Source organism: Accipiter gentilis, chromosome 13 (genome assembly GCF_929443795.1).
Source record: "Accipiter gentilis chromosome 13, bAccGen1.1, whole genome shotgun sequence".
In the NCBI taxonomy this organism is placed as follows: Eukaryota; Metazoa; Chordata; class Aves; order Accipitriformes; family Accipitridae; genus Astur; species Astur gentilis.
The window spans coordinates 1,159,458-1,185,886 of NC_064892.1; the positions used below are offsets into that span (position 1 = coordinate 1,159,458).

Here is a 26,429-nt window from a genome sequence, read left to right on the forward strand (position 1 = left end):
TTTTCATTTGGAGATCAATATAGAAAGGCAGCAGCAAGCGTTTGAGGAATATTTTGGACCCGATCCCTTGTTTGACTTCTGCACACTAAACTGTCAAGGGACATTAGCAGGATGAAACTGTTTTCTCCGATGTCCCAGGTTACTTTTTTTTCTCCGTGCAGCTCTTCAAAGCTTGAAACTATGTGTTTAAAACTACCCACTTTCTTCCTGGTACGCTAGGGATATATGAGGTTATATTTCGATAGCCTTAATGAATTTTGAAAAATAATTTCCTCCAGTGGCCTTGGGTAATTGTCAGTTTAATTACAGGGAGAAGCTGAGATGGAAACTTTGCTTTGTCGCTGAAATGCTCCTCTTTGAAAATTCCCCGGTTCTCGGGACGTAGCAGTCTCTACTCTGAGCTATAACATAGGCTTTTCGAAAACCCCTTGAAGAACTGTGGAAAAATTGAATACTTCTGCAAATTCATTCATCTGACATCAAAGCTATAAAGCATTCTTTCAGCAAGCAGGCGAGGCAGATTGCGCTCACATAGGCACACAACCAGACTCATTGTGCATCTGGGCCTTCCCGTTTGGAGACTGTATTTGAAATAATTTTGCATTCTTTTTGCCGTCTTACTTTCTTACTCTGTACTGTGGTCAGACTGCATCCTCTGCATCTTATTGAGGTCTCCTGCTCTGTGGGTTAAATGGATAGGCCTTTAAAGAATAAAAAGGCATTGATGTTCAGAAGCAGCAGCACTCTATTCAATTAAAATCAAGTAGAAGGTGTTTAAGGAGATGTGAGCCCCCATCGCCTTGATTGAAAAACAAACGAAGAATATAAAAAAATGCAAGACAAAGTCAGTATTTATTAGTTGTACTTTCAGCTGATGCTCAGCTTTGGTGTTTCTATTTACTGCTTTTCTTCCCTTGTCCTTGTGCTGGTACATTGGCAAATAGGTCATAAAAACCACTTTCAGCAAAGACACGTTTGATTTATGTCCAGAACTGGTTCTTAGTATTGATTTTTTTTCCCTCTGGAAAAAAAACAAAAGAAAACAAAACTATATGTCTCCATTATTTTCTGAGCCTGGCAATGCAGTGGCACATTTCAGATCGGCTTTTATCTTAAATTACTCATTGTGCTCTTTTATATTTTAAAAAGTCTTTTTTGTAAGTTGGAAAAAAAAAGAAATAGTTGCATGTACGGCCTTTGTCACGTTTTTACAGGGGGAGGGAACAAGAGGAGGAACTGGGAGGGACCAAGTATGAGGAGAAGGGAATTTTGGGAAAAGAAAGCACAATTTAGGAAGTTTTTATGGTGGCTGTAATTTGAGTTAGTCACAAAAGAGGCAGAAGTGGAACAAAACCAAGAAGTAGATCAAAGGCAAGGAAGCAGGGTTCAGCGGTATGGGGTTTATATCTTTATGGCTAGAGAGAAGATTAGAGCAAGAAAAATACTGCCATGGGGCTAGGAGGACATTGTGAAGGAAAAAGGAAATACACATAGGCTGCATTTGAAAGAAAATCCCCAAGGAAGGTGAAAGAGAAGGAGTGAGAATTAAAAACAAAGATCTGAACAGTGTGAAGCCCTGGCTGAATTAGATCCCGAGCTGAAAGGAGAGGGGCAGAGGCAGGAAAGTGCGGCTTAAGCAGTTCACCGCAGCCGCGACAAGCAGCGAGCTCCGTTATATCCCGTTATATATAACGAGCTCCGTTACATCCCATTTTCTGTTTGTTTTCTCCGCCTGGCGGTCTGGCGCTGGTGCAGGTGCGCGCACCCGCCGGCATGCGCGTCCTGTGCCTTGGATGAACCGGCTCCGAGAAACGACGGCGAAATTCCCACCCCCAGGACAACCGGGGTGGGAAAAGCCCCTCTGCCTTCCCCACGTAGCGAAGCCGGAGCCCACCGTCGGTGGCCGTGTCTGCTTTGCCACCCGTGGCCGGGACACCAGCCCGCACGCCGACACGGCCGGTGCTCGGCACGGTGCGGGACGGCCGCGATGCCCGGAACTGAGGAGCTGTGGAATAGTTTTCCAGCAGTTTTGGGGGGTTTGCAAGCACCAGCCGGCTGGGGCGGCAGCGGAGGTGAACCCCTAGACTGTGACTCAACGTTTTGGGTCCTCCGAGGCGGTTGCGCTTGGCGCGTAAATCGCGCGGCAGCGTCGGCTCGTGGTGGGGTTGCGCGGTTCCAGCCAGCGCCCAGATAAGTGAGAACAATATAAACGCGGGGGAAAGCACCCGTTTGTAACGAGCTAAAAGGTTTCCGTGAGAATAGAGTGTACTCCCCTCCGCCCCCGCGGAGGCTCCTCAATGCTGAGAAAAGTGAGATTGTACTTTAAAATATTAAATGGTTTTCCAATCGGCACAGAATCTCAGCTTTCACCTGGGTCTTTTGTATGCGTTCACTTCTTCCAGCAGGAGATTTGTAATAGAGGAAGCAGGTGTAACGTGGTGATTATAAAGATATTGTTGGGGGGGGGGGGGGGGGGAAAGGTGAAGTTTCAGTGCTTTGCTCCTCTGAGGCTGCCAGGGCTTCCTTTTCAGCTGAGTCCCTCACCTTTTAGCAAGGTGCAGTGTTTTCAGCCAAGTCAGTCAGTCAGTCAGTCAATTGTGCATAGAGAAAAAGGTTGCTGGGTAAATCTGAAACCTTGACAACACATTCCTCCATTTGTATATATTGTACGACTTACCAATGTATTCATTCCTTTGGCTTTCAACATTTCACAACTTTCCATAGGTCAGCCCAAGCAACAAGAACAGGTCCTGGTAGATTGAAAGATTTCCGCTTTCAGACACTCATGTTCACATCACTTTGCCTGTTGATTTTCCGGTTTTTATTTATTTTTATTTTTTTTATTTTTCTTTTATTTTTAATCAGCAACATCAAATGGGTCTTTGGAGGGCCTGGATAACCAGGAGGGAGGGGTGTGCCAGACAAAAACCATGAAGATCCTCATGAAAGTTGGACAAGGTAAAGACCATCTGCTGTTTCATGAACTCACTTTGATCAGTCTCAATGTCCTTTTAGTTTTCAGGCTTCTTTTAGTGGTGTAGAGCAGAGAGCCAGCCGACTCCAGTGTGGTCATTCCTCCTCGACAGTCTGAAAGCAAAGCCTATTTTCTCTTCCTCGGCTACTGACAGATTTCTACAGAAGGAGGGTTAGCGTAATAAGATCTCTTCACTGGAGAGATCCCTAGAAGGAAAGGTCACCTGGGAGTAGTGTGTTTTAGTCATTTTTATTTTTATTTTAAAAACAAAAGCCACAACTCTGCTGCTCAGAATTATTTAAAATACATGAAAGGAGGGAAGCTAATATTTCTATAGTTTGCTTGTTATGAATTCTGATTACAGAGAGGTTTTTGTTCATTGTCTCTTTCACATATAGATAACCTATTGTGCAGGAAGAAAGAATTATTCTTCCAAGTAGAAGTTGGTTTAATAGTCAATCAGCATCCTCAGTTAAACCGAAATGTCATCTGCAAAGCTTTTCTTGCCAATTACAGGAGTCCCTATAGTTTCTGCAGATGGCCTCACAATTTAAACCTCTGAAATAACTAATATAACCATTTCGCTTTAGAAGGGAAATTACGGTCTTATATCTCCCAGTCCTTTGCATAGAGATTCCTCTGTTAAAAACCATTCGTGTCTCACGAGGTACCTAGAGCCGGCTTATAAGGCTCCATACCATCAAGCGCCGAAGCTGCATGAGTTCCCTTTCTCTCCCCCAGATCCCAACTCGGCGGGGCTGCCCCGGCACACGGATCCCACCAAGCGCCCCGAGCAAGAAGCTGGCACCAACGGGAAGAGTTCCACCACCAGCCCCTTTGTGAAGGACCACTCAGGTAGGTGTGCTGGGGCTTGTCCTTGCCGTCGGGCTCTGGCGGAGTCTCCTCCTTTTTCCCCAAATGCCTTTTATTTTACCATTAAAGTGCCAGAAAACCGAATGTTTTCGTGCTGAGAGGAAGCGAAAGCCAGTTCTGATGCTCCGGTGGATAGTGTCTGGGAGCTGCAAGTTTTGGCAACAGCCGCTCTCTCCCCTCTTCCGCTCTGCAGTAGAAGTTAATTACATCTTGGGAGAATATCACTCATTTACAGGAAACTTTTTGGATAGGACATGCGCTAGGCAGCTTTACGATGGTAAATGCTGCCTTACATTTAGTAGTCTGGCAGACGAACGAGTCTTTCTGTCTATCTCTTCCCGTATAATACATTATCAAGTGGTTCTCGACAGCCATTTATAAAGTTTATTTCAAGGCATCTATAATTAATGTCCTGATCTTTTAACTGACCCTATAACGTCTACACATGAATGGCTGGTCTTTCACTAAATTTAAAGATTTATTTATTTTTTTATTTATTATCTAAACAAGATAAACAAGATGGTTCCAAACCAGTATCTTCAGGATGCATTTGAGACATTAGGTGAACAAGAAAAAAACTCTTAGGACCCAAGGATTCCAGTCAAAAAATTTGGTTAATTGGGAATGCTACAAAGCAGAACTTGCTGACACTTGATTCTGGGGTTCCCGAAAATGGCTGCAAGTTTTCCTCGCTAGCTCTGTCATTAGTTACTGGTCTAATGAATCTTTGATATGGCGGTCACTGGGAGGCTTCAGCCATTTCCTGCGGAGGTTCCAGTGGGAAGAGTTCACAGTTAGGTGGACATAGCATCTGCAGCGTTCTTCCACCTGTGAGCGAGCAGCAAGAGAGGGAAACCAGTTCAAATTTTCAAGTGAGAAAGTGTCAAGTGAGTGTTTTTGTGACAAATAATACGACAGTGTGATGGCACCAGATATTCAACAGGCTGTTCGGCACCTGAGCTTTTCCCGACTACCAAAGGCGTGGTGTTGCTTTCTTATAAGTAAATATAAGTTAATACAAACAGATACATGCCATAGGCATTTTGCCTATCTATCTCCCGCACTGACTCAAGCTCCTTTGTTTCATGTGGAAGCAAGAGGATTCCACTTAAAGAGGCACTAAGGACGGTTTAACTTACATCGATATGTGAAAGATAAAATAGCGGAAGAATGGTGTGACGCTGAACAGTACCAGTTGTCCTGAGAATTGTCATTTCCCTGGGTTATTTTCCCCTCGCAGTCCTATCCCACCCCTCTCCGCTGCCTGGGGCTGGCCGGCATCTGTTAAAAGATGCAGTCTGCATCAAAGGCTGCCTTGTCAGTGCCAGTCCTCGCCGCTGATGGATGGTGATGTATGAAACGGGGTGGTTTGGGAGCAGCACAAAAGTGAGACCAACAGACACAAAGTCTTGTTTAATATTGATTGCTGACTTCGGCTGTTTGCATTTAGCTATCTGACAGGGTAATTGGTTTGTCAAAGTTTAGCTGTCAGTTAATTCTTCCAGTCGTGCTTACTCTACACATTTTTAAGCAGCGTAAACGGGTCGCAGGATGGCAATAACTTCTGTCTGTTGTATTTCCGTTCTTTCCAGGATCTAGCACAGATGGCAGTAAGGCTGGGCATTCCAGTATACTGGGTTCAGAGGTGGCCTTATTTGCAGGGATTGCATCAGGGTGCATCATTTTCATCGTCATCATCATCACTTTGGTGGTTCTTTTGTTGAAGTACCGGAGAAGACACAGGAAGCATTCCCCGCAACACACGACAACTCTCTCACTTAGTACGTTAGCCACCCCAAAACGCAGTGGCAACAACAATGGTTCTGAGCCCAGTGACATTATCATTCCTCTAAGGACTGCAGACAGTGTCTTTTGCCCCCACTATGAAAAGGTCAGCGGCGACTATGGACATCCAGTGTACATAGTTCAAGAGATGCCTCCTCAGAGTCCAGCAAACATTTATTACAAGGTCTGAGAAACACACAATCAACTCTGTGGTACAGTTGAGTCGTAGAGGAAACTCACTGGTCAAATGCTTTCTGTTGGGGTTTGTGATGACGCCTTGTGCGCTAGCATTGACTCAAGCACAGGGGGGAGAAGGCGACAGCTCTTTCGCTGGGAGCCGACGCGAGCTGGACAGCTTACCTAGTCTGTAGAATTCCTATCTCAGTGAATAAGTATTCACTAAAAGCTGGAAGACTTTTACGTAGAAGATGCCCATTCCGATTGCTGTACTCTTGTTACATTCATCATCCTCAAAGCCATGTGCTGCGGGCGTTCAGGCATGTACAAAAAGCCAAGGGAAGACGGAGCGATCCGTGGATGTTAATAGCTCTAGGCATCCTGGGAAGATGCTCTAGGATATATCAAGCTTGAAATGCAATCTTCTGACTTTTGTGTGTCTCTCTCAGTGCGTACTGGATTTGTCACACAAACCTTAGTGTCTAAGTAAGACTTGTTAAAGTTCTCTTGCTTTTAGTCGGTCACTGTTCCATTTGTTTCTGTTATCCGGGGCTCTGCCATCCTTCACATAAGATTTCCTTTCACTCCACCTCCTGATTCACTAATGGAACATTAATGTTTGGAGATCCGCACTCCATCCATCTGCTACAGCAGCCTCACTTGAATGGGTAATGCATTTATAGAAATTGTGTTTGATAGTAAGGAGCCTTCCAGCCAAAAAGTTAGGCTGTCAACAAAGTCAAGAGCAGGACTGGGTGGTGGAGGGAAGGGCTGACTGCAGTTGCAGTTCAAACACTGCTGCCTCAAAAATAGAAGCTGGGAAGAAAAAAAAAGACAAAAAAAAAAAAAACATTTAGGTAGCACAGCACTTTGGTACGCTAAGTTTTAAGAGACAAGTAGGAGACACAGTAACGCGCAGTGGATTAGGGCTGCATTTGAAGGAATTCATCGTTATCGAATACCAGTGTGCAGAAAAAAAATAGTACCTTCAATACAGTAGAACAAAGGGGTATTGTTAGTAAGCGAACAAGCTTGGAGAGGACAAGACAATAGCAGGCCGCCGAGGATACATTAGGGCAGGGCTGTTGTGGTACTGGCAATAAAATACACAGCTTTGAAGCTGTAGCGAAAACGTAGTCTGCTGTGGATGACTTTTAAGCAGACTCAGCTGCTATACTATCAGATTGTAGTAAACACAGGGAAAGCGTTTAAGAAAATAGCAGAGAGCCAAATCTGGCCAAGATGATTCTAAGCCAACAGGTCAAATGAATTGTAATTCTGTCACTGGTAAAGTTGTGGAAGAAAATGAAATAAAATTAAAAAAACCAACCAAAACACAAAACCCCCTTTCTCATCTCTAAAAGTAAGACAGAATTTCGTTCTGACTGAGCCTTTTGACACTTTGGTTTATCGTAGTGCTGTCCCTGCACAGCGGGGGTAGGTACTGTGACTGACACAGCCATTCGTTGGTGCTCTGTTGCAAAGTTAAAGCACATATGGCAAACCTCTTGCAGTCCGTAAGAATCAAATAAATTATGACACTGAGATGGAGAAGGAAGATATGTCTTATTTATAATAGGTGTATAGAACACAAGGGATATAAAGTGAGAGTTTTTCTTTCATTTGTTCTTTCTTACTTTTTTGGTTTGGTTTGCTTTTTTCTACTAATATATATTTTGAGATTGCACAGTATCTACACCAGAAGATGTGAAATTCATTTGCGGCAATTAGATAGTCTTAACTTGTCATCATTTTACATATATATGTGTGTGTTTGTATATGTGTATACAAACATATGTATGTTTATATATGCATATATATATATGTATACACACATGAAAAAAAAAAAAAAAAAAAGAAACTGCTTCTGGGAAAAACATCAGCCATCCAAAAATAACAATGGGAGCATATTAAAAAAGAAATAGATCCAAAGCATCTCATAAGAGAAAACTAGGAAATATAAGGCCCAAAATACCAGGAAGTCAATGTTACTGCATCACGGATTTAACAATGACAAGGTGTGCCGGCATTTATTTTCTGTGTTGTGTTTTCCCTTGCCTTACGGGCTGATGTGTTCTGTAGATTTCGTTGAGGTTCGGGGGGGGGGGGGGGGGGGGGGCGGGGGGAGGTTCAGGTTAAAGTTTTGGTTTTACCGTGGCTATTCCCCTAAAGCTCCCACCCTGGGGAGGAAATAAAAAACCTCTACTTTTATATGTGCTATGCAAATAGACATTTCTAACATAGTCATGTTACTATGGTAACACTTTGCTTTCTGATTTGGAAAGAAAATGTAGCAACAGCATTTTGGGGTTCTCAGACCTCCGGTGAGCACCTGCAAGAAAAAAAAAAGGAAAAAAAAAATCTGTCATAGAAATGATCACTCTCTCTGTTTCCTGAACCTGAAAATGATGTTGGGATGTTGGTCCAAAAGAGAGAAACAAAACAAAAAAAAATCCCAACCCATGGTTCTGTGGAAGGTTACCATGGTGACTAACTACAGTACATATGTAATTCTTTTCAACAACCCTTCCTTTCTGTGAATCCATCCATACAAGGTTCTCTTGTAAGTCATTAAGGTTTTATTTTGGGGGAGGGGGAGGAAGGGAAAAGATGGGTTTACCGATACTGATTTTTATTAAATCAAATTACGCTTCATCAGTTGGCTACATTCTAGTTATGTACTAAACTGTGAAAAAAAGAATCGGACGAATTGCTCAAGAGCAACCTGCAACCAATTGAAAAAAAAAAAATGTATTGTGCGTCTGTTTTGTGTCTGGTGCAAAATTATGACAATCTACCAACTGTTCCTTTATTTGACGTTGGTCCAGCTTTGAAAAGTTACTGTGAATGCCTTGCTTGTATGATCATCCCTAGTCACCCGACTTGGAATTTGCACCATCATGTCTAAGTGAAGATGCTGTAAATAGGTTCAGATTTACTGTATATGGATTTGGGGTGTTACAGTAGCCTTATTCACCTTTTTAAATAATAAAAAAAACCCACATGAAAACAAGACAAAAATGGCTTTTCTTAACCAGATTGTGTATATAGAGCAATGTTGGTTTTTTATAAAGTCCGAGCAAGATGTTTTGTATAAAATTTGAATTTTGCAATGTATTTAGCTACAGCTTGTTTAAAGGCAGTGTCATTCCCCTTTGCACTGTATTGAGGAAAAAAATGGTAAAAAAGGTTGCCAAATTGCCGCATATTTGTGCTGAAATTGTGTACCATGAATATTTATTTAAGAATTTCTTTGTCCAGTTTGTAAGTAACACAGTATTATGCTTGAGTTATAAATAATTTCTTCTTTCTGTTTTTTTTTTATTTTGTTTTGTTTTGTTTTGTTTGTTTGTTTGTTTTGTTCTGTTTTAAAACTAGCCGGTCATAAGTTTGAAATCTGCTTTAGTTCCACATTACAATTAGTTCCCAGAAAATGAAAATTATGAAAATCACATTCCACGTCTGTTTCAAACTGAATTTGTTCTTAAAAAAATAAAATATTTTTTTCCTATGGAAACCTTGCCTTCTAAGTATTTTCTTCTTTTGTTTTGGGATTTTTTTTCTGTTTTAAAAGATGAAAATAAAGCAAGCCACCAAGCCTGTCTCCCTCCCTCCCTCCCTCCTTCTCTCTCTTTCTCCTCTCCCCCATCTCTCCACCCTGATTGCTAGTGGTTTATAGGAAAGAAAGCGCCTTCTAATACACTGGCTTCTGTTAACCTACTTCTTCCCCAGGCTTTCTCTTACACCTATCAGCAGATTTTAAAAACCACATGGAGTTCTTAAGCCCTTGGAAGTCCGTGAGCTTCAGCCAGGTGCAGTAGCCAGGTTGCCCGGATGATCTGGGAGGTGAGATTATAACCACACAAATAATTCCCAGACATTATGGAGTTGAATTATACTGTGGGCAGAGTCAGGGGAAAAAAAAAATAATATATATATATTTATCTGAAGGCGGGTGCTGTTGCTGTTCGTGCTGCTCTGGAGAGGAGGAGCGGCAAGCCTGGGGTGGCGGGGTGAGCAAGAAGGGACAGGAGATGGATGCCCTTGGGAGAATGGCGACGGGTTAGAAATGCTGCAAAATCACAACATCTCTGCGTGGTTCTTTCGGTGGGGCCATGCACCGTCCCATCCCCGCTTTACTGTGCCTCGAGTTACGGGAGATGGGGCCGATGTGTGTGCAGGTGACACAAGCCTTAATGCAAGAGCTGTGGCGGTGTTGCTCTAATTTTTCATTAGGATAACCGATTCTCTCATTTAGTAAATAACACCTTCATTTTTTGACACAGCCCGGTCACCTGGAAAGTGAAGCACTGTTCAGTTTGTTAGCAGCGCATAAATGGTGTGATCATCCAGGGAGTAACAGGTGGGGAGGTCTACGGAGGGGAAGGACGCATTTCTCACTTTGACAACAGATGCCAATTTGTCACAGAATTTTCACTGAAGAAAGGCGGCTGGTTATTCATAGCATTGGTCACGCAATTCCTGTTTGTCAAATTATTTTTTCTTTTCTGAATAATCGGGGGAAAAAAGTACTCTGTGGCAGAGGCGCTGTATGTATATGTTGCAATGGCATAAGTATTCCGAAACTGGACATACAGAAAGCCCTAGAGGCTGTGGAGCGGTTGGGTGAGCGTGGCTTCTTGCTGATGGAGCTCATTTTGCAGGTCCAGTTTACCGAATCTGGGCTGGAAGTTGACCTTAGAGGGAACGTCCCGGAGTGGCACTTAGGTTCACCTCCTGGCTCTGCTACGGATGTCCACGGGCGAGTTACTTGCTCCAGCAGAAGACAGTAAGTGTCCGTGGGGCAGCGTGTGAGCACCCACTGGCTGCTCGGGAGCTGATGTGGGTCCGATCCTGCGCCGAGGGCTGGGAGTCGCCTCCAAGGAGGTGGTCTCGCGTACTGGGAGGCACAGGCGTACTCGTCTGGGCTGGAACTTCGCTCCCCGCTCCGGGCTGGCGCACGGGGGGGGGGTTCGCCTGCTCGTCCCAGAGGGTCGTCGTGGGGGTCCCCACGCGGTGAGCGGCTGTGGGTGCTCAGGTCCTCTCCGTGCTGAGGGCTGGTCGGGTAGAGCTGGCTGTTAGAGCTGTGGCTCCAGCTCAGTTGAGGCCAAGGCTGTTGGGTTTGGTTTAGGCCTTGGTAAACGCTGGGAGACAGTGCTAAGAAAAATAATTTGATAGTGTCGAGTGTACATGGCTTTTTCATTTCTGAGCCTCTTTTTTCCATCTATGATAAACACGTATAATGATGTACGTATTTATAACTACCGTGTATACTGACACCCACACGGCCCTATTTTGGTCACTCTTTTAGCAATAAGGGAAAAGCAGCGTTGCTATAAACGGTGTCTCCACGGGGAGGTGGGAAACGGCTGGCAGGGGAACTACCGGTATAGGTACGCCTGGGGACAAGGCTGCCGGGTTAACGGGAGCGCCTTGCACACCGCCCTTTACCAACATAACGGAACCTCCACCGAGCCTGCTGAACTCATTTTCGTAAATGATATGTGCCTTAGACAGTCAGGATAAAGTCATTGACTTATAACCCATCTTTTATAACTTGCAGAGGGGGGAAAAAAAAATCATACTTGCATTTTGCGCTGCTGCTGACAGTGCACTATTAATTATCAAACAAGCACAAAATCAGAATTTACTGCCTTTATTATGAAACCGGTTCCCTGGCAAGAACTAGTCCAAGTCAATAGGCTCTGCTAAGTGGAAAATAAAATTATAATTCACAGTTGTTATCCATCTAGAGTGGAATAAGGATCCGTTACATAAAATAGCACCTCACAAAGTAAGCATAACAGTGTTACTGCCTAGGTTTAAAACGTTATTCCTCTTTCTTTAGCCTTTCTCTTTAGCTTTGCCGTGATGCATTGATCAAATGCTCAGTCAGCAGCATGCTCGTTTTGAATCTATATCGGCACCGCAGATTTTCTTTTTGCAGAAAAGCTTAGAATTGTGTAGTGGTGAGCAAAATAAAGGCAAATGAAAACTCAGTCTTTCTAAGAGACGCTCTCCACCTTTGTAGCCACAACAGAAATTTTGGTGGGGAAAAAGCCCAGGGTTTAAAACCACCATACACTCCTTACACAGTTGGCATGTCATTACATGAAGCATCAGATCAGAAATCAATTAATATTTGTTTTGGAAGAAGACGAGTGTTGGAGGGTATACCACCGTGTATTCATGACTGTGCCGTTCCTAATCCGAATGGTGTTGGATTCAGCTGGCTGAGCTGTCGTCTGTGAAATAAAACAGTATCTGCCTCTCACCTGGCTGACGGAAACACTTTGATGCTTAATTAAGGCATAATGCAACCAGCAGGAGTGACCCCACAGACGAAATCACGGGGCTGACGGTGGAACCGGAGTTCCCATTGGAGGTGGGGTGCAGATGCTGTCCTCCGACGAAGATGATGGGCCCAGCTGTGGGGGTGGTTGGAGAGACAGGGTCTTCACAGCTCTGGTAAAGGCTTCGGTGGAAAACAGGTAACAGCAAGCAGAAGAAAAACGTTGACAGATGAAAGGCGTAGTGACTTGGTCGGTGTTGGCTGTTGTTTCGAGCAGGTGAGGAGATCAGGCCAGGTTGTTCTGCCAGGCACTGAGAGGAGAAAGAGCCTACGTGGGATGGAGAGCCACCATCAGAACTCCGTGCTTTCTGCAAGCTGGGTGCCTGTGAAAAAGAGACCAAAGATCTGCAAGAACTGAGTAGCTGTAGGACTATTAAAAGTCTAAAGAGCAGAGAACCTTGAGCATGGCTGTCATAACCTCTGCAACAGGACTTGCGTTTTCCTAAGTGCATGCATTGACAGCCTCATGTGCTTAGGCTGCTGGAGAAGTGCAGTTAATTTAATACGGGCAATCCGTTGAGTGTGGGAGAATGGTTGCTTCTAGATCAGACCTTCAGTGGATATAAATTAGTGTAGTTCAGTTTGATACCTGATCCTGCTTATCACAGTTCAGAATTGCAGATGCATAAGCAATACTCATACAGATTTTATTATACCTCTTAGCTATGAGAAAGTGCTTTATAAGAGTGTTGTCCTGAATATTACGAAGACTGTACTCAAAAACATACCAACAATGACATGCTTTTATAAAAGACTGCTATTAAATGCCATAAAAATTGTAATTTGCATTTTATTGAACATCTTCAGCAATTTGTTGTATCTGTTCATTAAAAGAAGGTTGGATTACTAGCAAATGTATAATAAAAAATTGTTCGCATTTTAATGTGTCTTTTTGTCCGCTCTTCTAATATTTAAACTCATTCCTTCCTATTCCTGCATTCAATTCATTCCATACGCATGACCAGCAGGTCAGCTGTCCGCTGTTATTACATTATCTGTTAATCCCCACACGCCGTGTTCCCAGTGTTTCCAAATCCTGAAATTCGATCAAAATACCGAATTTTGGCTTCGTTTAAACTCAGCTGTTGGAAGTATATGATCACGTGAACAATTCAGTAATTATTCAGAAGCAATAGCATTTTAGCCTTCATCACCGTGAGGATTACTGGGGGACATGAGGCCAGAAGGCAGAGGAAGATGCAAAAGAATTCTTTGTGCGTCATTCCGAAAAATCTCAAGATTTGGGGAAGCCCAAGTGATGATGTAAGAGTTAAAAATAGTTGCATGTGCTGCTTTTGCTTCACACTCTTTCCTTCATTATGTGCTATGTTTTCTTTTCGTACATAACCAACAGAGCACATGTGAATTTTCCAGGCCCCGAAACAGCGTTCAAGCTGTAGAGATTCATACTGGTGGGTCTGGAGGTCTTTCGAATTTCCACTATTGAGAACGTGGTGGCTGCTTTCCTTCAGCCTGTTGATCCCATTCTCCGATGCCATGCCCTGCTCACCTGCCTGCTCGGTACCCCAGACCTGTCAGTCCCAAAGCCCTCTCTGGGGCTTCCTATCTTCCCAGATAAGGTTTCACTTCTGGACAAAGCTTTTGTTGCTCACCCTGAAAGTTTCTTTTCAAACATTGCCCTAGGCTTTCCTCCTTTTATATGACTGGCTCTGGATTTCAGCTGGTGACAACCTTTTCCTGGGGAAAAAAAAAAAGTTCTGATGGAACACAGGAACAGTCCTTGTACCAAGAGTGTGTTTTCTTCCAAGCCCCTTATTTTCCAATCAGCTTTAGTGTGAATTTTTATGTGGCTTTATCTTTTCCTTCTGTATTTATTCAATTGCATCTGAAGGAAAGCAGTATGCAGTAAAATTCCTAGATACAATTTAAATATAGCTCATTTCAGTCCAGTTGGTTTTACATCTCCATTCATCAATAGCTTAAGCTAAAAATATCTCAGATTATTTTGTCTTGTTTCTTGTAAATTTTAAAAAAAAAAAATCTATTAAAATCTCTTTTCAGAAAAGTGTAAGCAGTTCACTTTGGAAGGCATCATTTGAGCAGAATTAAGAAACAGTGATTGCTGTGCGGCTCCAAATTGAGTGAGCATATTTGAAAGACAGAATGACTTTTGGCAATAGCCAATATATGGTTTTGTTTTGTTTCCTTAAGCCAGCGCAATCTTGAGAAGAAGAAAGTGCTGTTGGTTTTTCTGTCTGTGCACCAGCCTGGTGGCAGCCAGCTTGGGGCTTATTTACGTAGCTTTGTCCTTTCAGTCTCTTACGACGAGCAGTGATAAAACTAAAGTCTGGATGCTTTGGCCACCGGTAGGTGTAACCTATGTGATTACACACAATACAAGGGATTTATACTAAGACATTGTTCCTGCAGGAGAAACGTAAATCCCTTCTGCCAGCTCCCCTCCGCCCCCTTCTAGTGCTGCGTTTTGAAACAGCAGACGTTTTTTTCCTTGGGATTTTTCACCCAGTCTAAATATTTCAAAGATAGCATCAGAACTATATTTATCAAGTTACACAACGCTCTTGGTTTTTCTGTGTAGCTGGCTGCTTGCAACGTTTCCACAGCATCCCGTCACTCAAGACACCGTTAACAGACCGGTGCCTACAAACGTGCAGATGAGACTCAGGAGACTTATTTTTGCATCGTTTTTTTGAGACGTATCTCACCGTCGTGTTTTACTTGTGTCACATGGGGAACGACCCAGGGCTTTTGGCATACCTCCACGCATCTGCCGCGCTGCTGCTGAGCGCGCCGCCGGCCGTGCTTTGCAAGAAACGAACGGCGAGGAGGATCCGGCTTAATTAAACCCTTGGAAGCCGCACGGGTGGCAAGAATCACAGAGGCAGGGAGAAACAAGTGCAACTATCACAGCAGCATCTTCTGCAGACCCGGAGGTGGGCTTCTCGGGAGAGGCTGTTTCTGGGTCGCGGAAGGAGGTCGGGGAAGGCTCCTGCTCTCTATTTATTATTTGACGGCTCCACTTAACATTACTGCCGGCTCCTAGAACAGCGTTTGACCTCAACGTGCTTCCTTAAACCTGAAGTGGAGTTTTTTCATTGATGCAGTTGACTGACGTCAGCACGCTGAAGAAATTGGTCCCAGATTGCTAACCGATTGACACCCGTGAATCGGGTGGCAATTAAATCACTGTAAAATATAAGACCCATTTAGTAACATTTCCAAGTCTTAGAAATAATGGCTCTTGCAAAAATCCTACCCGTTGCCAGCTATTTTAAGATAAACATAATCGTTGAGTGTACCAAGCTCTTCTTCTTTAAAAACAATGAAAATCAGAACTCTCAGCACTCTTAATCAGTGTTCAAATTCTGATTTTTTTAATCTTCCTAAATTCTAGGCCTGAGTGGCTTTCTGTGGAGGTGAGTTTTATAGTTGAGTCACACATCATATAAAAGAGTGTTTTCTTTGATCAATTTTTAGCTTCCCACCTTTGAAACTCTGTTCATTTCTTCTGAGACAGAGAAATCAACTCCTAAGTTCTATCACTTCTTAGCATATTTCTACCTTTAAAAAAAATGGTTCATCTCATTCTCATTGTTATGGTACCCATGCTCCTCAGTCTGTTTCCATTTAGTGAATTTTCCATGCCCCAAACAATTTCCATGCCCACAAACAATACAAAACTGTATTTTGAACTCTCCTTTAGTCCTGCTTTATCCTTTAAAAAAAAAAGAGAGAGAGAGAGTATATATAGTTTGCTAGCTGACACTGCATGGCTTTTTCCTATAGTGTAATCTTAGAAGAGCTGAAGAGGAACTGCGTGTGGAAGAGTTTGGATGTCATCATGGCCAATTGTTTTGTTCACAGCATTGTGGGAAACTGCTCCTGTAAAACATCTTGGATGGTGATAAGCACTTTAAGCTTGCATTAATAGTAGTAGGATTTGAAACTGCTCAGCACCTCTTAGGCATCCTATCCAGAAAGAGAGGATTATATTTTTGGCTGCAGTCACAAAGCTTAAGAGGTTTCTACGTATGTTTCTCTAGAGCAAAATCAGGATGTTTCCTTCATAATACATTAGCAGGAAACGTTTCTCTGAATACTCTGTCATTGTATCTTCCAACCTGGTGCATAAAACTCCATTTTCAAATAGGCCTCTTAATCCATTTTTTTTTTTCCTTACAAACTGCATGAATCTCCCCTGTACTAACAATTTGCCTTATTTCTCAATCCATCTTTTGTAGACAGACCACACTTTGAGCAAAGGCTGGGTCCTTTCCCATGTACTAAGGGTCCCTGCTAGCAGCCAGGCTGTCACCGCCTCCATCGCCTCCAAAATCATCCATTTGCCTTCCAGTTCAGGGCATTCGCCAGGGGTGTGGGAGCCCCGGGTTTATATACACGGCCAGCGTGACTCGGGACAGAGATGGATGTATGATCTCGGGTTAGTGCCCTGCCGGGTGTTTTGAGCGTCGTTCTTTTCTGGAGGAGTTCTACCATCACTTTTGGCAGCTGAACCACTCGGTAGAGCCTCCAACGTACTAAAATTCAGAAACCAGTGGTCCAGGGAGTCAGGCTCTAACCCTGCTGGGCCAGCCCTGCCAGCGACGTGCAGTGGCATTACCTTGCAGCCGTTCAGTAAGGGGGGCGGATCGAGGATATCCCCAAACCTGACGTTTAGGGAATTCCCCTTTAACATGGAGGGCTGGCTCATGTCGCAGAAGAGGCTGCAAGCCCATCTACACAGCCCAAATCTTGTCTGAGGGCTCCGACCCTGACATTGTCCCGATTCGACACGTGTCCCAAGTGGGAGATTGGGTCTTACTGGCAGTGTGCCTGGTCGTAAGCTCTCCCCTGAGCTTTTGGCTTGGGCTGAGACCCCACACACTTCATTAATGGTGGAGGGTGAGCTCCGTCAGGAGGGGGTTTTTCAGAAATCAAGGCATCTGCTGGGTCCAATGTTGGGAACGGGAGGGATGTCAGCAGTGCCCATCTGAAGGATTCAGATGAGGACAGGTGCAGCAAAGAGCCTGACCGCGTCTGAAGATGCGAAAAAAGATGAATCTGTCAGTTTTTGCTCTAAATGGGAAGCTGAACTTTAAGTCATGGCTTAACCAAAGGGCAGCATATGGCGGCACTGCAGCTGTTGGAAATCCGCTCGCACTTCGCACTGGCACTTTGACAAACGCTATTGTGTTACGAATACTGGATGACCCAGTAAATCCAGGGCCGTACTCAGCCCTGGCCTACGCAGGCATCATTCCTGCTGACTTTGTACATGTCTACACCCAAAAAATGTAGGGAAGTGCGTAGGACCAAAGCAAATATATGGTGCTGGTAGGCAATCCTTCTGGCAGGCTGCGAAACAATTTCGTAGCAGGAAGCGTGAATGCTGTAATGTGGAAATGGAGGAAAAAATGGGGAATCCATGAGGTCTAGGAGACACCTGGTGATTTTAAAGACCAAACTTGAATTTCTGCATTGGAGCCAGAGGCAGGCTGGCTGGTTGTTATACGGGGAAAGGGGCTCCCCCCGCCGGGATCCATTTGCCATCCTTCATACTTTGTTTCTCATCTCTCTGCCAGTTTCTATAAGGAAAGAAAGAACTCAGAGGGATTGTTTTCTGGAGTGAGGGCCTGCAGGAGGCCTGAAAAGAGCATTAAACAAATATAGGAGAGAAGAGATCATGTTGCAGGGGAGCGGTGGCTGCCAGTGATGAGATCTTCAGTTTTTTAGTCACTTTAGGTCAGGAACCAGGTGTTTCGTTGTTGATCCCACGGCTGTTTGCCATCCCCTGCCTCCTCCGGTGACGAACAGCCTCAGCCGTACAGCTTTCGCAGCTCCAGATGTTTAAAAATACACTTTTCGAGTGCTTGAACAATAAAGTGCTCTTTTCAAAGCACTGCTTTCTATGTTCAGTGGCTGAGCCGGTGCTGATGCGTATACGCTGATTTTTTAGAAGGCATTTTAAAAGCTTCAACAAGTCTGGACACACATTTTCTTTGCTTAAAAACCTGCTTAACCCCTTCAGCACTGTGGTTTTAGATCCCCTGAGGTTCATATAACTGCAGAGGGCTTAAAATCAGAACAGTGGAAAATAAATAATAGGAAATCAATGCCCTTCTTTTTCTCAACAAGAGTAAAGGCAGACGGGAAGACTGCTGTAAACATATCTTATGAATTCAACTTACTTGTGCATTTTCTACCACTAAGAGCCAGAACAAGCTGGCTTATACCGAATGGTGAGGCAGCAGGGACAATTTTGCAAAGTGTACAATAACTGAAGAAAATACCATCCCACTGGAACATTTGGGGGACTTTATTTTATAACAGTCACAACCCCGAATTTATTAAACGAAATGTCATTACGAACGCTTGGAAAAACAAAGCAAGAGAAAAACATTGTTTAGGGTTCAAGAAATAAAACCTATCCTCATGTCACAGACACGTACTTTATCCTAAAAGAGGCAGAGCTGGTACTGGCATCAAAGACAAGGATGTCAGCGGGAAGTGCCGAGGAAGCAGCTGAGGCCTTTCGCTTCAAAAAGCTTGGCTCTGGGTGAGAGATGTTCCCACCAACAGTCAAGAGTCACAGATGACATTTTCAGGTGTCTGCAGTACTTGGCATGCAGGCAATCGCACGATGTATCCCATGCCGCACGTCTCTTCCACGGGCTTCAGTTGCTTAGGTGTCTACAACTGCTTTCAGTTCTCCACTATGAGGTGGAAAAGAAGTGTATGAAAGCCTCCCTGGTTTGTCTTGTTATTTTAGAATTAGTTCCACGAGATTTGGACAGATTCCTATCTCTCTTCCATTAGCAGAGATGACAATTTTTCACTGCTTAATGCAGTGTTAACCATTTTCTCCGACAAGGACATGGCCGACCCATCAGATTCCTGACAAATGACTGATTTAACCTAGAAATGTCGATATACAAGCTAATGCAAAAAAATATTAAGGATGAGTGAACTAATTAATGAGCAGTGTATTCCCCATGGCAACACGAATAAAATTACTGCTAGGTCAACAGAGAATTTAACATTGCTCCATATGCTTCTTTTACTGGTGTTCCAATAGTACAGGTGTAAACTTTGGGTCACCTTATTGTTTCATATTTAAGTGGGTCATTAGAGGAAGCTGTCCCCTATTGAACTGGGTTTTTTTTTTAATTCCTTCCTGCTGCCATGAAGAGGAATAATAAACTTCTTATCTTGCTAATACATCTAGAGTTCTTATAAAACTCCTGCTTTTAGAAAAACTCTGTATCCCTGGAAATGAGGCTGAATTTTCCCCTAAAATCAGAGGCACCCTCTTAAACATTTGTAATCTGAAAGAGGGAAAGGGAGACTCTGTGTCTTTAATGCCCTTCATCCATTTATTTGCTAAGGTGGGGCAGAAAACCTCAGTCTGAAGGGCTGTGGGAGGGAAAAGCAGCCTTAGGCGCAGCTGATGTAGGTCTCCGTGCCCAGATACTGAAAGAATTGTAGGCATGGCAATGCTCAAACCTGTGCTCAGACCTAAACTTCAGGTGTCTGACTTCTGCCAGAGACCCAAATGTGGTGCGTGAATTCCACATCTAGTGCCTGGGGAGAAGAACTAGGTGAATCATAAGCTGCACAACTACATTCAGCTATTAGGTACAGGCTCTGAAGTCAGTGGGGTTAAATTAAAAATTAAATGGGGACCACTTGGCCTGTGGTTTACTTGAAAGAGAAGAAAAAAAGAGTAAAAGTGTGTATTTCTTTAAATTTTCTGCTGACAGACCAGAGATAATTAGCCTACAGCTGCAAACTGGGGAGAACTGCTCTTTTTTTCTGCCTTGAAGCAGCAGGTGAAAGCCTAGAGAGAGAAGCTGGGTGCCATTGACTTAATTTAGTTGCTTGAATTGAAAGCAGCGTATAACACCACAGAGAAACAGGGAAGCGGCAAATCTTCAAGACCAGGATTTTTAAAGAGTGGCAGTTAATAAACAGAGATGACAATATGGCTAGGGAGAAGAAAGGATTAAAAATATGTACTTATGACACCCCTGTAGTATCTTAGATACCTTGGAGACGGATCAGCTAGACACAAGCCCGGTCTCAGAAGTATTGCAATCTGATGAGAAACGTGATATAGCGATGGAGAATTGTAAACAACAGAAGACAGAGGAGAGTTACCAAAACCATCACGCACTTATATACTGCTGCAGACATATCTTATGTAAAAAAGCTTTCCCCAGTTTTTGGGTGTGCTCCCACACGTCGCTCTGCACCCTACCAAGGGCTGCTCTTCAGCCAGGTACTCGCTCCCGTTGTGAGCCAAAACACGCAGCCATGCCTTGTTTGTAACGCTTCTTGTATTGTGAGAACCTCTATTTTAGAAATCTGTTAACGTGCAGATTATTTGACGCGTGTTAAGGGGGAAATTATTTGTCTGTCTTAATAGGCAATAGTTTAGGAATAGGAAAAGGCAGTAATAATCGTAATAAATTAACGTAATTATCTGCCCACATAATTTCATATGATACCTGTTCTATTGGGCATTTGTTTGAAGAAGTTTTTTATCTGCATGAGATGACATTTATAGACACAAAATTGCTCCATCTTTTTTCAGGAAGGATCTTCAAAGTAGCCTGATCGCTGTACGCTGACATTTTAATAACATCAATGGGAGGACTTGTGGAGTAAGTTTAAGTAAGTGTGGCAAAGTAAGGCACAAGGTTAAAATATATTAAAATGAATGGCTAGAAGTTGTCTTTCCAGCACTTTCATTTGAAGAGGAGAGAAAGCAGTGTCAAAAGACTACTGTGCTGCTTTGTGAATCAGGAGATAAGGTTTCTATTACCAGTACTGGCCACCACCAGTCTCTCCTTCTTCCCATGGGCCAACGCACGCACGAGGTCAGGTCTGGAGAGGTGAAAGGAGGAAACCTCCGTCTGAGACCTCGGTAGATACATTCGAACGTGAGTCCAGCCGTGATGTAAAGCCAGGTATGGCTCCACTGAAGCAACACGGATCTGGCCATACTTATTAGATCAGGTATCCTGCGGCGTGAATACTTGGAGCCGTTGTCCAGAAACAATAAAGCTGCATTTGACCGGCCTTTACCCAAGATGAATATTCTAGCATTCTAATATCTCTAGTTAGAAGAGGGCTCACGAAGTAGGGCACAGATCCAGGTGAAAAGAAGCCGCAGTACCTTGTGGACCGGGCTGGGTCTTGTTATGCCAGGATATGGAGAATTTATTTCTGAGATGCGATAATGAAGCATGCCCATCCTCTAGTGCAGTATATGCTCGAGGTATTAGAGAATGTTGTGGGTTTTCTTTAAAGCCTGCTCTAGCAGCTGTTGAGTTTGATACACCGTCACATCAGCAAATCTATATGCTCTTGATTAAAGTTCTTGTTTTAGAATGACACCTCATATTAACGCACGCGAACAGAGCCAAGTAGAAGAGCAAACGGAAGGTGGAAGAACGCTGGGGGAAAAAACCTGCGGGCCTTGGAATAGCTACTTAGAGATTTTGTGCTAAAACACGTGAAGATTTCCTCTGTCACCGAGCAAAAAAAAGATGGTTTTAGAGGTTTATAAGAAGTGTTAACAACTGCATATTAGGCATTATTTTTCCCTTGTTAAGCATGATAAATCATTAATGTACCAAGGCTTTTCAAAGACTGTACTAAGTGGCAAGTGCCAGCTTTTTGTTTATTTAGTTACTTTTATAAATTAGTGGTATATTGGATGCAAAATCATTTGAAGGATTGCATATTTATCCAGTGAGCATCAATTGTAAGACCCGCGTTAGATTTCTGGTAGCGCAGCGAGACTCAGCCATGCCCACACACCTGCATGAAGTGGGTGGTTTTGTTCCTTGGATCATATGGATTATCTCCATTGTAAACTATGCATTAATAAAAAGCAGACCAGGCACTTACCATATTCCCTTTTGGAATTAAGCAATAAAAGGGAACTTGCATACTTGGCTGCCTTTGAGGAAACTTTCAGAAAAGAAAGTTCAGAAGGAAAACGCCAGGAGTATAATGACTAATAAATTAAGGAAAAACACCGTGCCATTTTAAGTGTAAATTTATCTTGGAAATACCAACGCAAAATGCTACTGAGTAGCTAAGGAAGATGTCTGTGTTCTAAGTGCCCTTTTGCTGGCCATTTAAAAAAACAACAAAAAACCCCAAACAATGAAATCACCAAACCTAAAAATCCTCTTTTGCAGTGAAATCATATATAAACTACAACTGCTGATGAGTCTTACACCTAAAAATTTGTATTTATAGACAATAAGAAATGTCATGCCAATCCCTTTGATTTTTCCACCGATGCTGGCCCCGGGAAAGGAAACAGAAGCCAGAAAACAGTCACGCCGGACAACTCTTTCATCATCAGTTATCATACTGCAATGCTGGGGCAAGGAACAGTTCCATTGGGAGATTAGGAGTGTGCAGAGCTGGGAGTGCGGAGGGGAGGTATTCCTGGAGAAGGATGGGCAGGGAGACTGGGATGCAGGACAGGCTGGATTCGGTAAGCGAGGGCAACACCGTACAGACCCAGAGGAACAAATGCTGGTAGGCAGGGAGCAATGCTTTGTAGAGACCCGCTTCATGTCCTCTTAGTTCCTTATTCCCTGTACTGGCAGCTTGAGGTCGGTGTGGCGTGCACAGGGCGTGGCACGTAGATATTAAAATCTGGTCTCCGCTAATCGGAAATATCGTGAAGCTTTTGACCACTAAGATCCGGGGCACTGGGAAAGTGGAAAGTAGTCCTATTCTATTGGCTGTGTTTGATTCCTTGCTCATTTTGTAGTAGCATATACACCTGGTATAGAACAGATCAATTTTTTTTTGTTTGTTTGTTTGTTTTTTTGTTGTTGTTCTATTACATTTTTTGTTATTTTATTTTCTAAAAATATTTTTTTTTGGTACCAAAAATGTCACAGTAGTATATATTAGTGCCACCTTGTTTCAAGGAAATGTGTATACATTACCACAAGACTAATCGTGTGATTCACACGCCCTTCAGTGCTTCGTGGCTGTAGGCTTACATTACCTTCCTCTTACGGGAGGATCGTGGCTACTGTTTCTTGTTGATTTGTTTTGTGCAATATCTCTTATTTTTCTTAAGGCAATATGCAACTATTGTGGATAGGCACAGAACCGCTCTTTCCCCTTTGTCTCTTCATTTTGAAGGTGTGCTCACGCTGTAAAACTGTGTAATTTCACGAGGATATAAATGAAAGAACAGATTGAGAAATAAGTAACTTCACGTATGTCTCATACTTTAAACTTGTATCTTTCATGCACAGCCAAGAATTAGATGATGGTATATAATTTTTTCCTCTTTAGTTTTGTACTTGAACATTTATTTCAAAAAATCAAGTCCAAACTAATCAGGTCCGCACCTTTGTGCATATACCCATTCCCTGAGGCAGAACTATTAGGCAGATTGTTGTACTACTGTCTTATTAAAAAAAAAAAAAAAAAAAAAAAAAAATTGCCATATTTTTCAGGGTTTTTTTTGCAGATTGGTCAGGATAAATTCCATCTCTTCTCACGTGTTTGGCTATTCAGTCTCATCTGATGTAGCTCAATGAGTGTTCGCGCCCATTAACGCGTGGGCCAACTTTGCAAAGCGAAGTGCTAATTGAAAGAAGCCGCCATTGCCCAGGGCTGTCAGTTTTGTGGCTAGGACGGCTGATTTTACTGACAACATTATCAGCTGATGTTTCCAACCCAGATGATGAAAATGGGACAGTATGAGCTGGGTCGTCATTTTGATACGATTAAAATGAAAATGTTTGTTGAGTTGCCGGGGTTCGGTAATCTGCCAGCGGCCACTGCAACTTTTAGAAGGGAGCGTATCTGTGTCTGATTCAGTTCAGATAATCACGGGTCAGCTCAAACGCTACAGCTGGAATCTTGATCTCTTTTTGTAATAGAGCTCATTTAGGCACATGGGTTCATTGACACCGGGGCTCTTGTGCAAGAATTTAGGAAGGCAGAAAAGGTTCCTGGATTACTTCATCATTGTGAAGGCCTTGTTCAGCTTTTAAAAGGACAGTTTACAAAAGCCCCTCAAAGCGAGAGCCTGGAGGTATCCGAGCCGCACGCAGCGAAGGTGCCGGTCGGTCCCTGGCGTGGGTCACAGAGGTGACGGCAGATAAAGGAGTTTTGCAACCCCTGCGCAGGCGCGGCGTGGCTCGGCGCGCCGCGCGGGGAGCGCACTCCCTCCGCCCAGCAACTTCATGTCCCGGAGGAATGAAATGACAAGTCTGCTCCACGCCGCAGGCCTGTCAAAAACCAGTAATAACGACAACGGGATTCCCTTAGGAGAACTCTGGAGAGTTTTACTGGGAAGATTTAAAATCCTTAAGTTTTGTGATGCAAAGTCGTAATTAAATCCAGTAAGCTCATGTGGCATATGGCGAAATCAAGTTAAGCACTAACATTCAGAAATACTGATTCAGCCATTTTTAACCATTGCACGTGGCTGAAATAGTTAACTCCTGGTATCCCTGTGGAGCACGATGGTTTGCTGGAGAGGAAAAGACAGCTTGGTCCAGGAACTTACGTTGCATTTACTTATTGGTTTAGCTTCAAATTAAATGGAAATTAGAACCCTCAAATTAGACCTTATCACTCACTCGCAGGTGTACTGAGCCTCTCTTAAAAATAATGTGTACACATGCATGTGCCACAGTATGTGCTTTCATGTCCGTGCTCCTGTAATCTTCGTGTGCTTGTATTTAATTAAAACTTATTAAATTAATACTTGGGGAAAAAAGGAGGACAATATGTCACAGCTGCTGCTTTTCAGAACAATAACCATTTATAAAAAGCAGGAAGAATATTTAAAAACAAGTGAAAACTGGTAGCCTATTATAATTTTTTTTCATGTTATGCATTCACACTCTGCAGAAGGACCGTACACTTTATTCTGTGATAGGTTGCAACAATTTTTTTCTAGTTAGAGCTCATTTTTACAAGCTTTGCTCAGGTACAGCAGGATGAAGGATGACTCCTTTTCCATCTAATGAACACTACTCCAATTACGCCCTCAAAATATTGCTTTAAATTTAAGCAATAAGATGGAGCCTCTAAAAGTGTGAATAAAGGCATTTTATTATCACTGCTGATAGCATATAAGCTTTAGATAATTAATTAGCTCAGTTTTTTCTTGCATCACACATCGAGTTTTGCTTTGGTTAACCACAAATTTAGGGTAAGCTTGTCACTAGCACAGCAAATACATGAATAACAGCCATTTAGTATTCAGCAGTAACTGGGCTTTATTATATTCAGTAATATCCAGCACACAATGACTTGGAATGAAGCCATTTTTAGAGTGCAGCTTTGAAACTAGTTTCAGAAATCATGCATAATAGGGGAATGAAATACGGTTGCCATACAGGAGTAATGTTTGGACAGTTGTATTGTAATTGTATGCTGTATTTCCTGAAGTGAAATCCATATTTGAGTACCTGCAAATGTGAACCTAAGTTCCAAAATCTGCAGACTTTCTACCAAGAGTTCCCGTCTGCTTTCTATTCTGCTTGGCTCTAGTGTTATGTCAGAATATCTCATGTCACTGTAAAACAAAAGGAAGGTCATTCAAAAGCATATATATTACCTTGTTAAGCTAAATTGCATTTCCCACTGAAAGATGAAGTTTTTAAAGAAACCCCTCAACATTCCCAAGTTTCATAAAGGATTTTACAGACCATGTTACCTCTATCCTGACTTAAGGATAAAGCATCTTTATCACCTGACTTAGCAAATGAATTGGTTGATTACTCGATTGTTTCTCTCTCTCTCAAACCCTTAACATTGTGCTTTGAAATATGCATTTCTAAGTGCAGGGCTAGCCTGTGGAAGGCCTGGTAACAGCTCAAGGGCCCAGATAAATATGGTAATTCATTTAACCTTTGCGTCAAAACCACTTATTTGTTACAGGCACCAATCATGTGTAAAAGCTTGAAGATGAATGTACAACCTTGTCATGCTTTAACCCCAGCCGGCAGCTAAGGACCACGTGGCCGCTTGCTACTCTCCCCGGTGGGATGGAGGAGAGAATCGGGAAGGGTAAAAATGAGAAAACTCACGGGCTGAGATAAAGACAGTTTAACAGGTAAAGCAAAAGCCGTGCACGCAAGCAAAGCAAACCCAGGAATTCATTCCCCAATTCCCATCAGGTGTTCAGCCATCCCCAGGACAGCAGGGCTCCAGCATACCTAACAGGGACTTGGGAAGACAAACGCCATCGCTCCCAACGTCCCCCCTTCCTCCTTCTCCCCC

General features: G+C 43.1%; 1 protein-coding gene across 1 annotated transcript in view; it reads left to right on the top strand.

The window, feature by feature from the left end:
- Window positions 1-7,670, top strand: part of EFNB2 (ephrin B2) — a 43,201-nt gene extending 35,531 nt beyond the window's left edge. Inside the window, exons 3-5 of the mRNA XM_049816004.1 lie at window positions 2,866-2,958; window positions 3,716-3,829; window positions 5,440-7,670. Coding sequence (XP_049671961.1) covers window positions 2,866-2,958; window positions 3,716-3,829; window positions 5,440-5,822 — 590 coding nt within the window. The 3' untranslated portion in view covers window positions 5,823-7,670. The remainder of the gene's footprint in view (window positions 1-2,865; window positions 2,959-3,715; window positions 3,830-5,439) is intronic.
- Window positions 7,671-26,429: the final 18,759 nt, after the last annotated feature.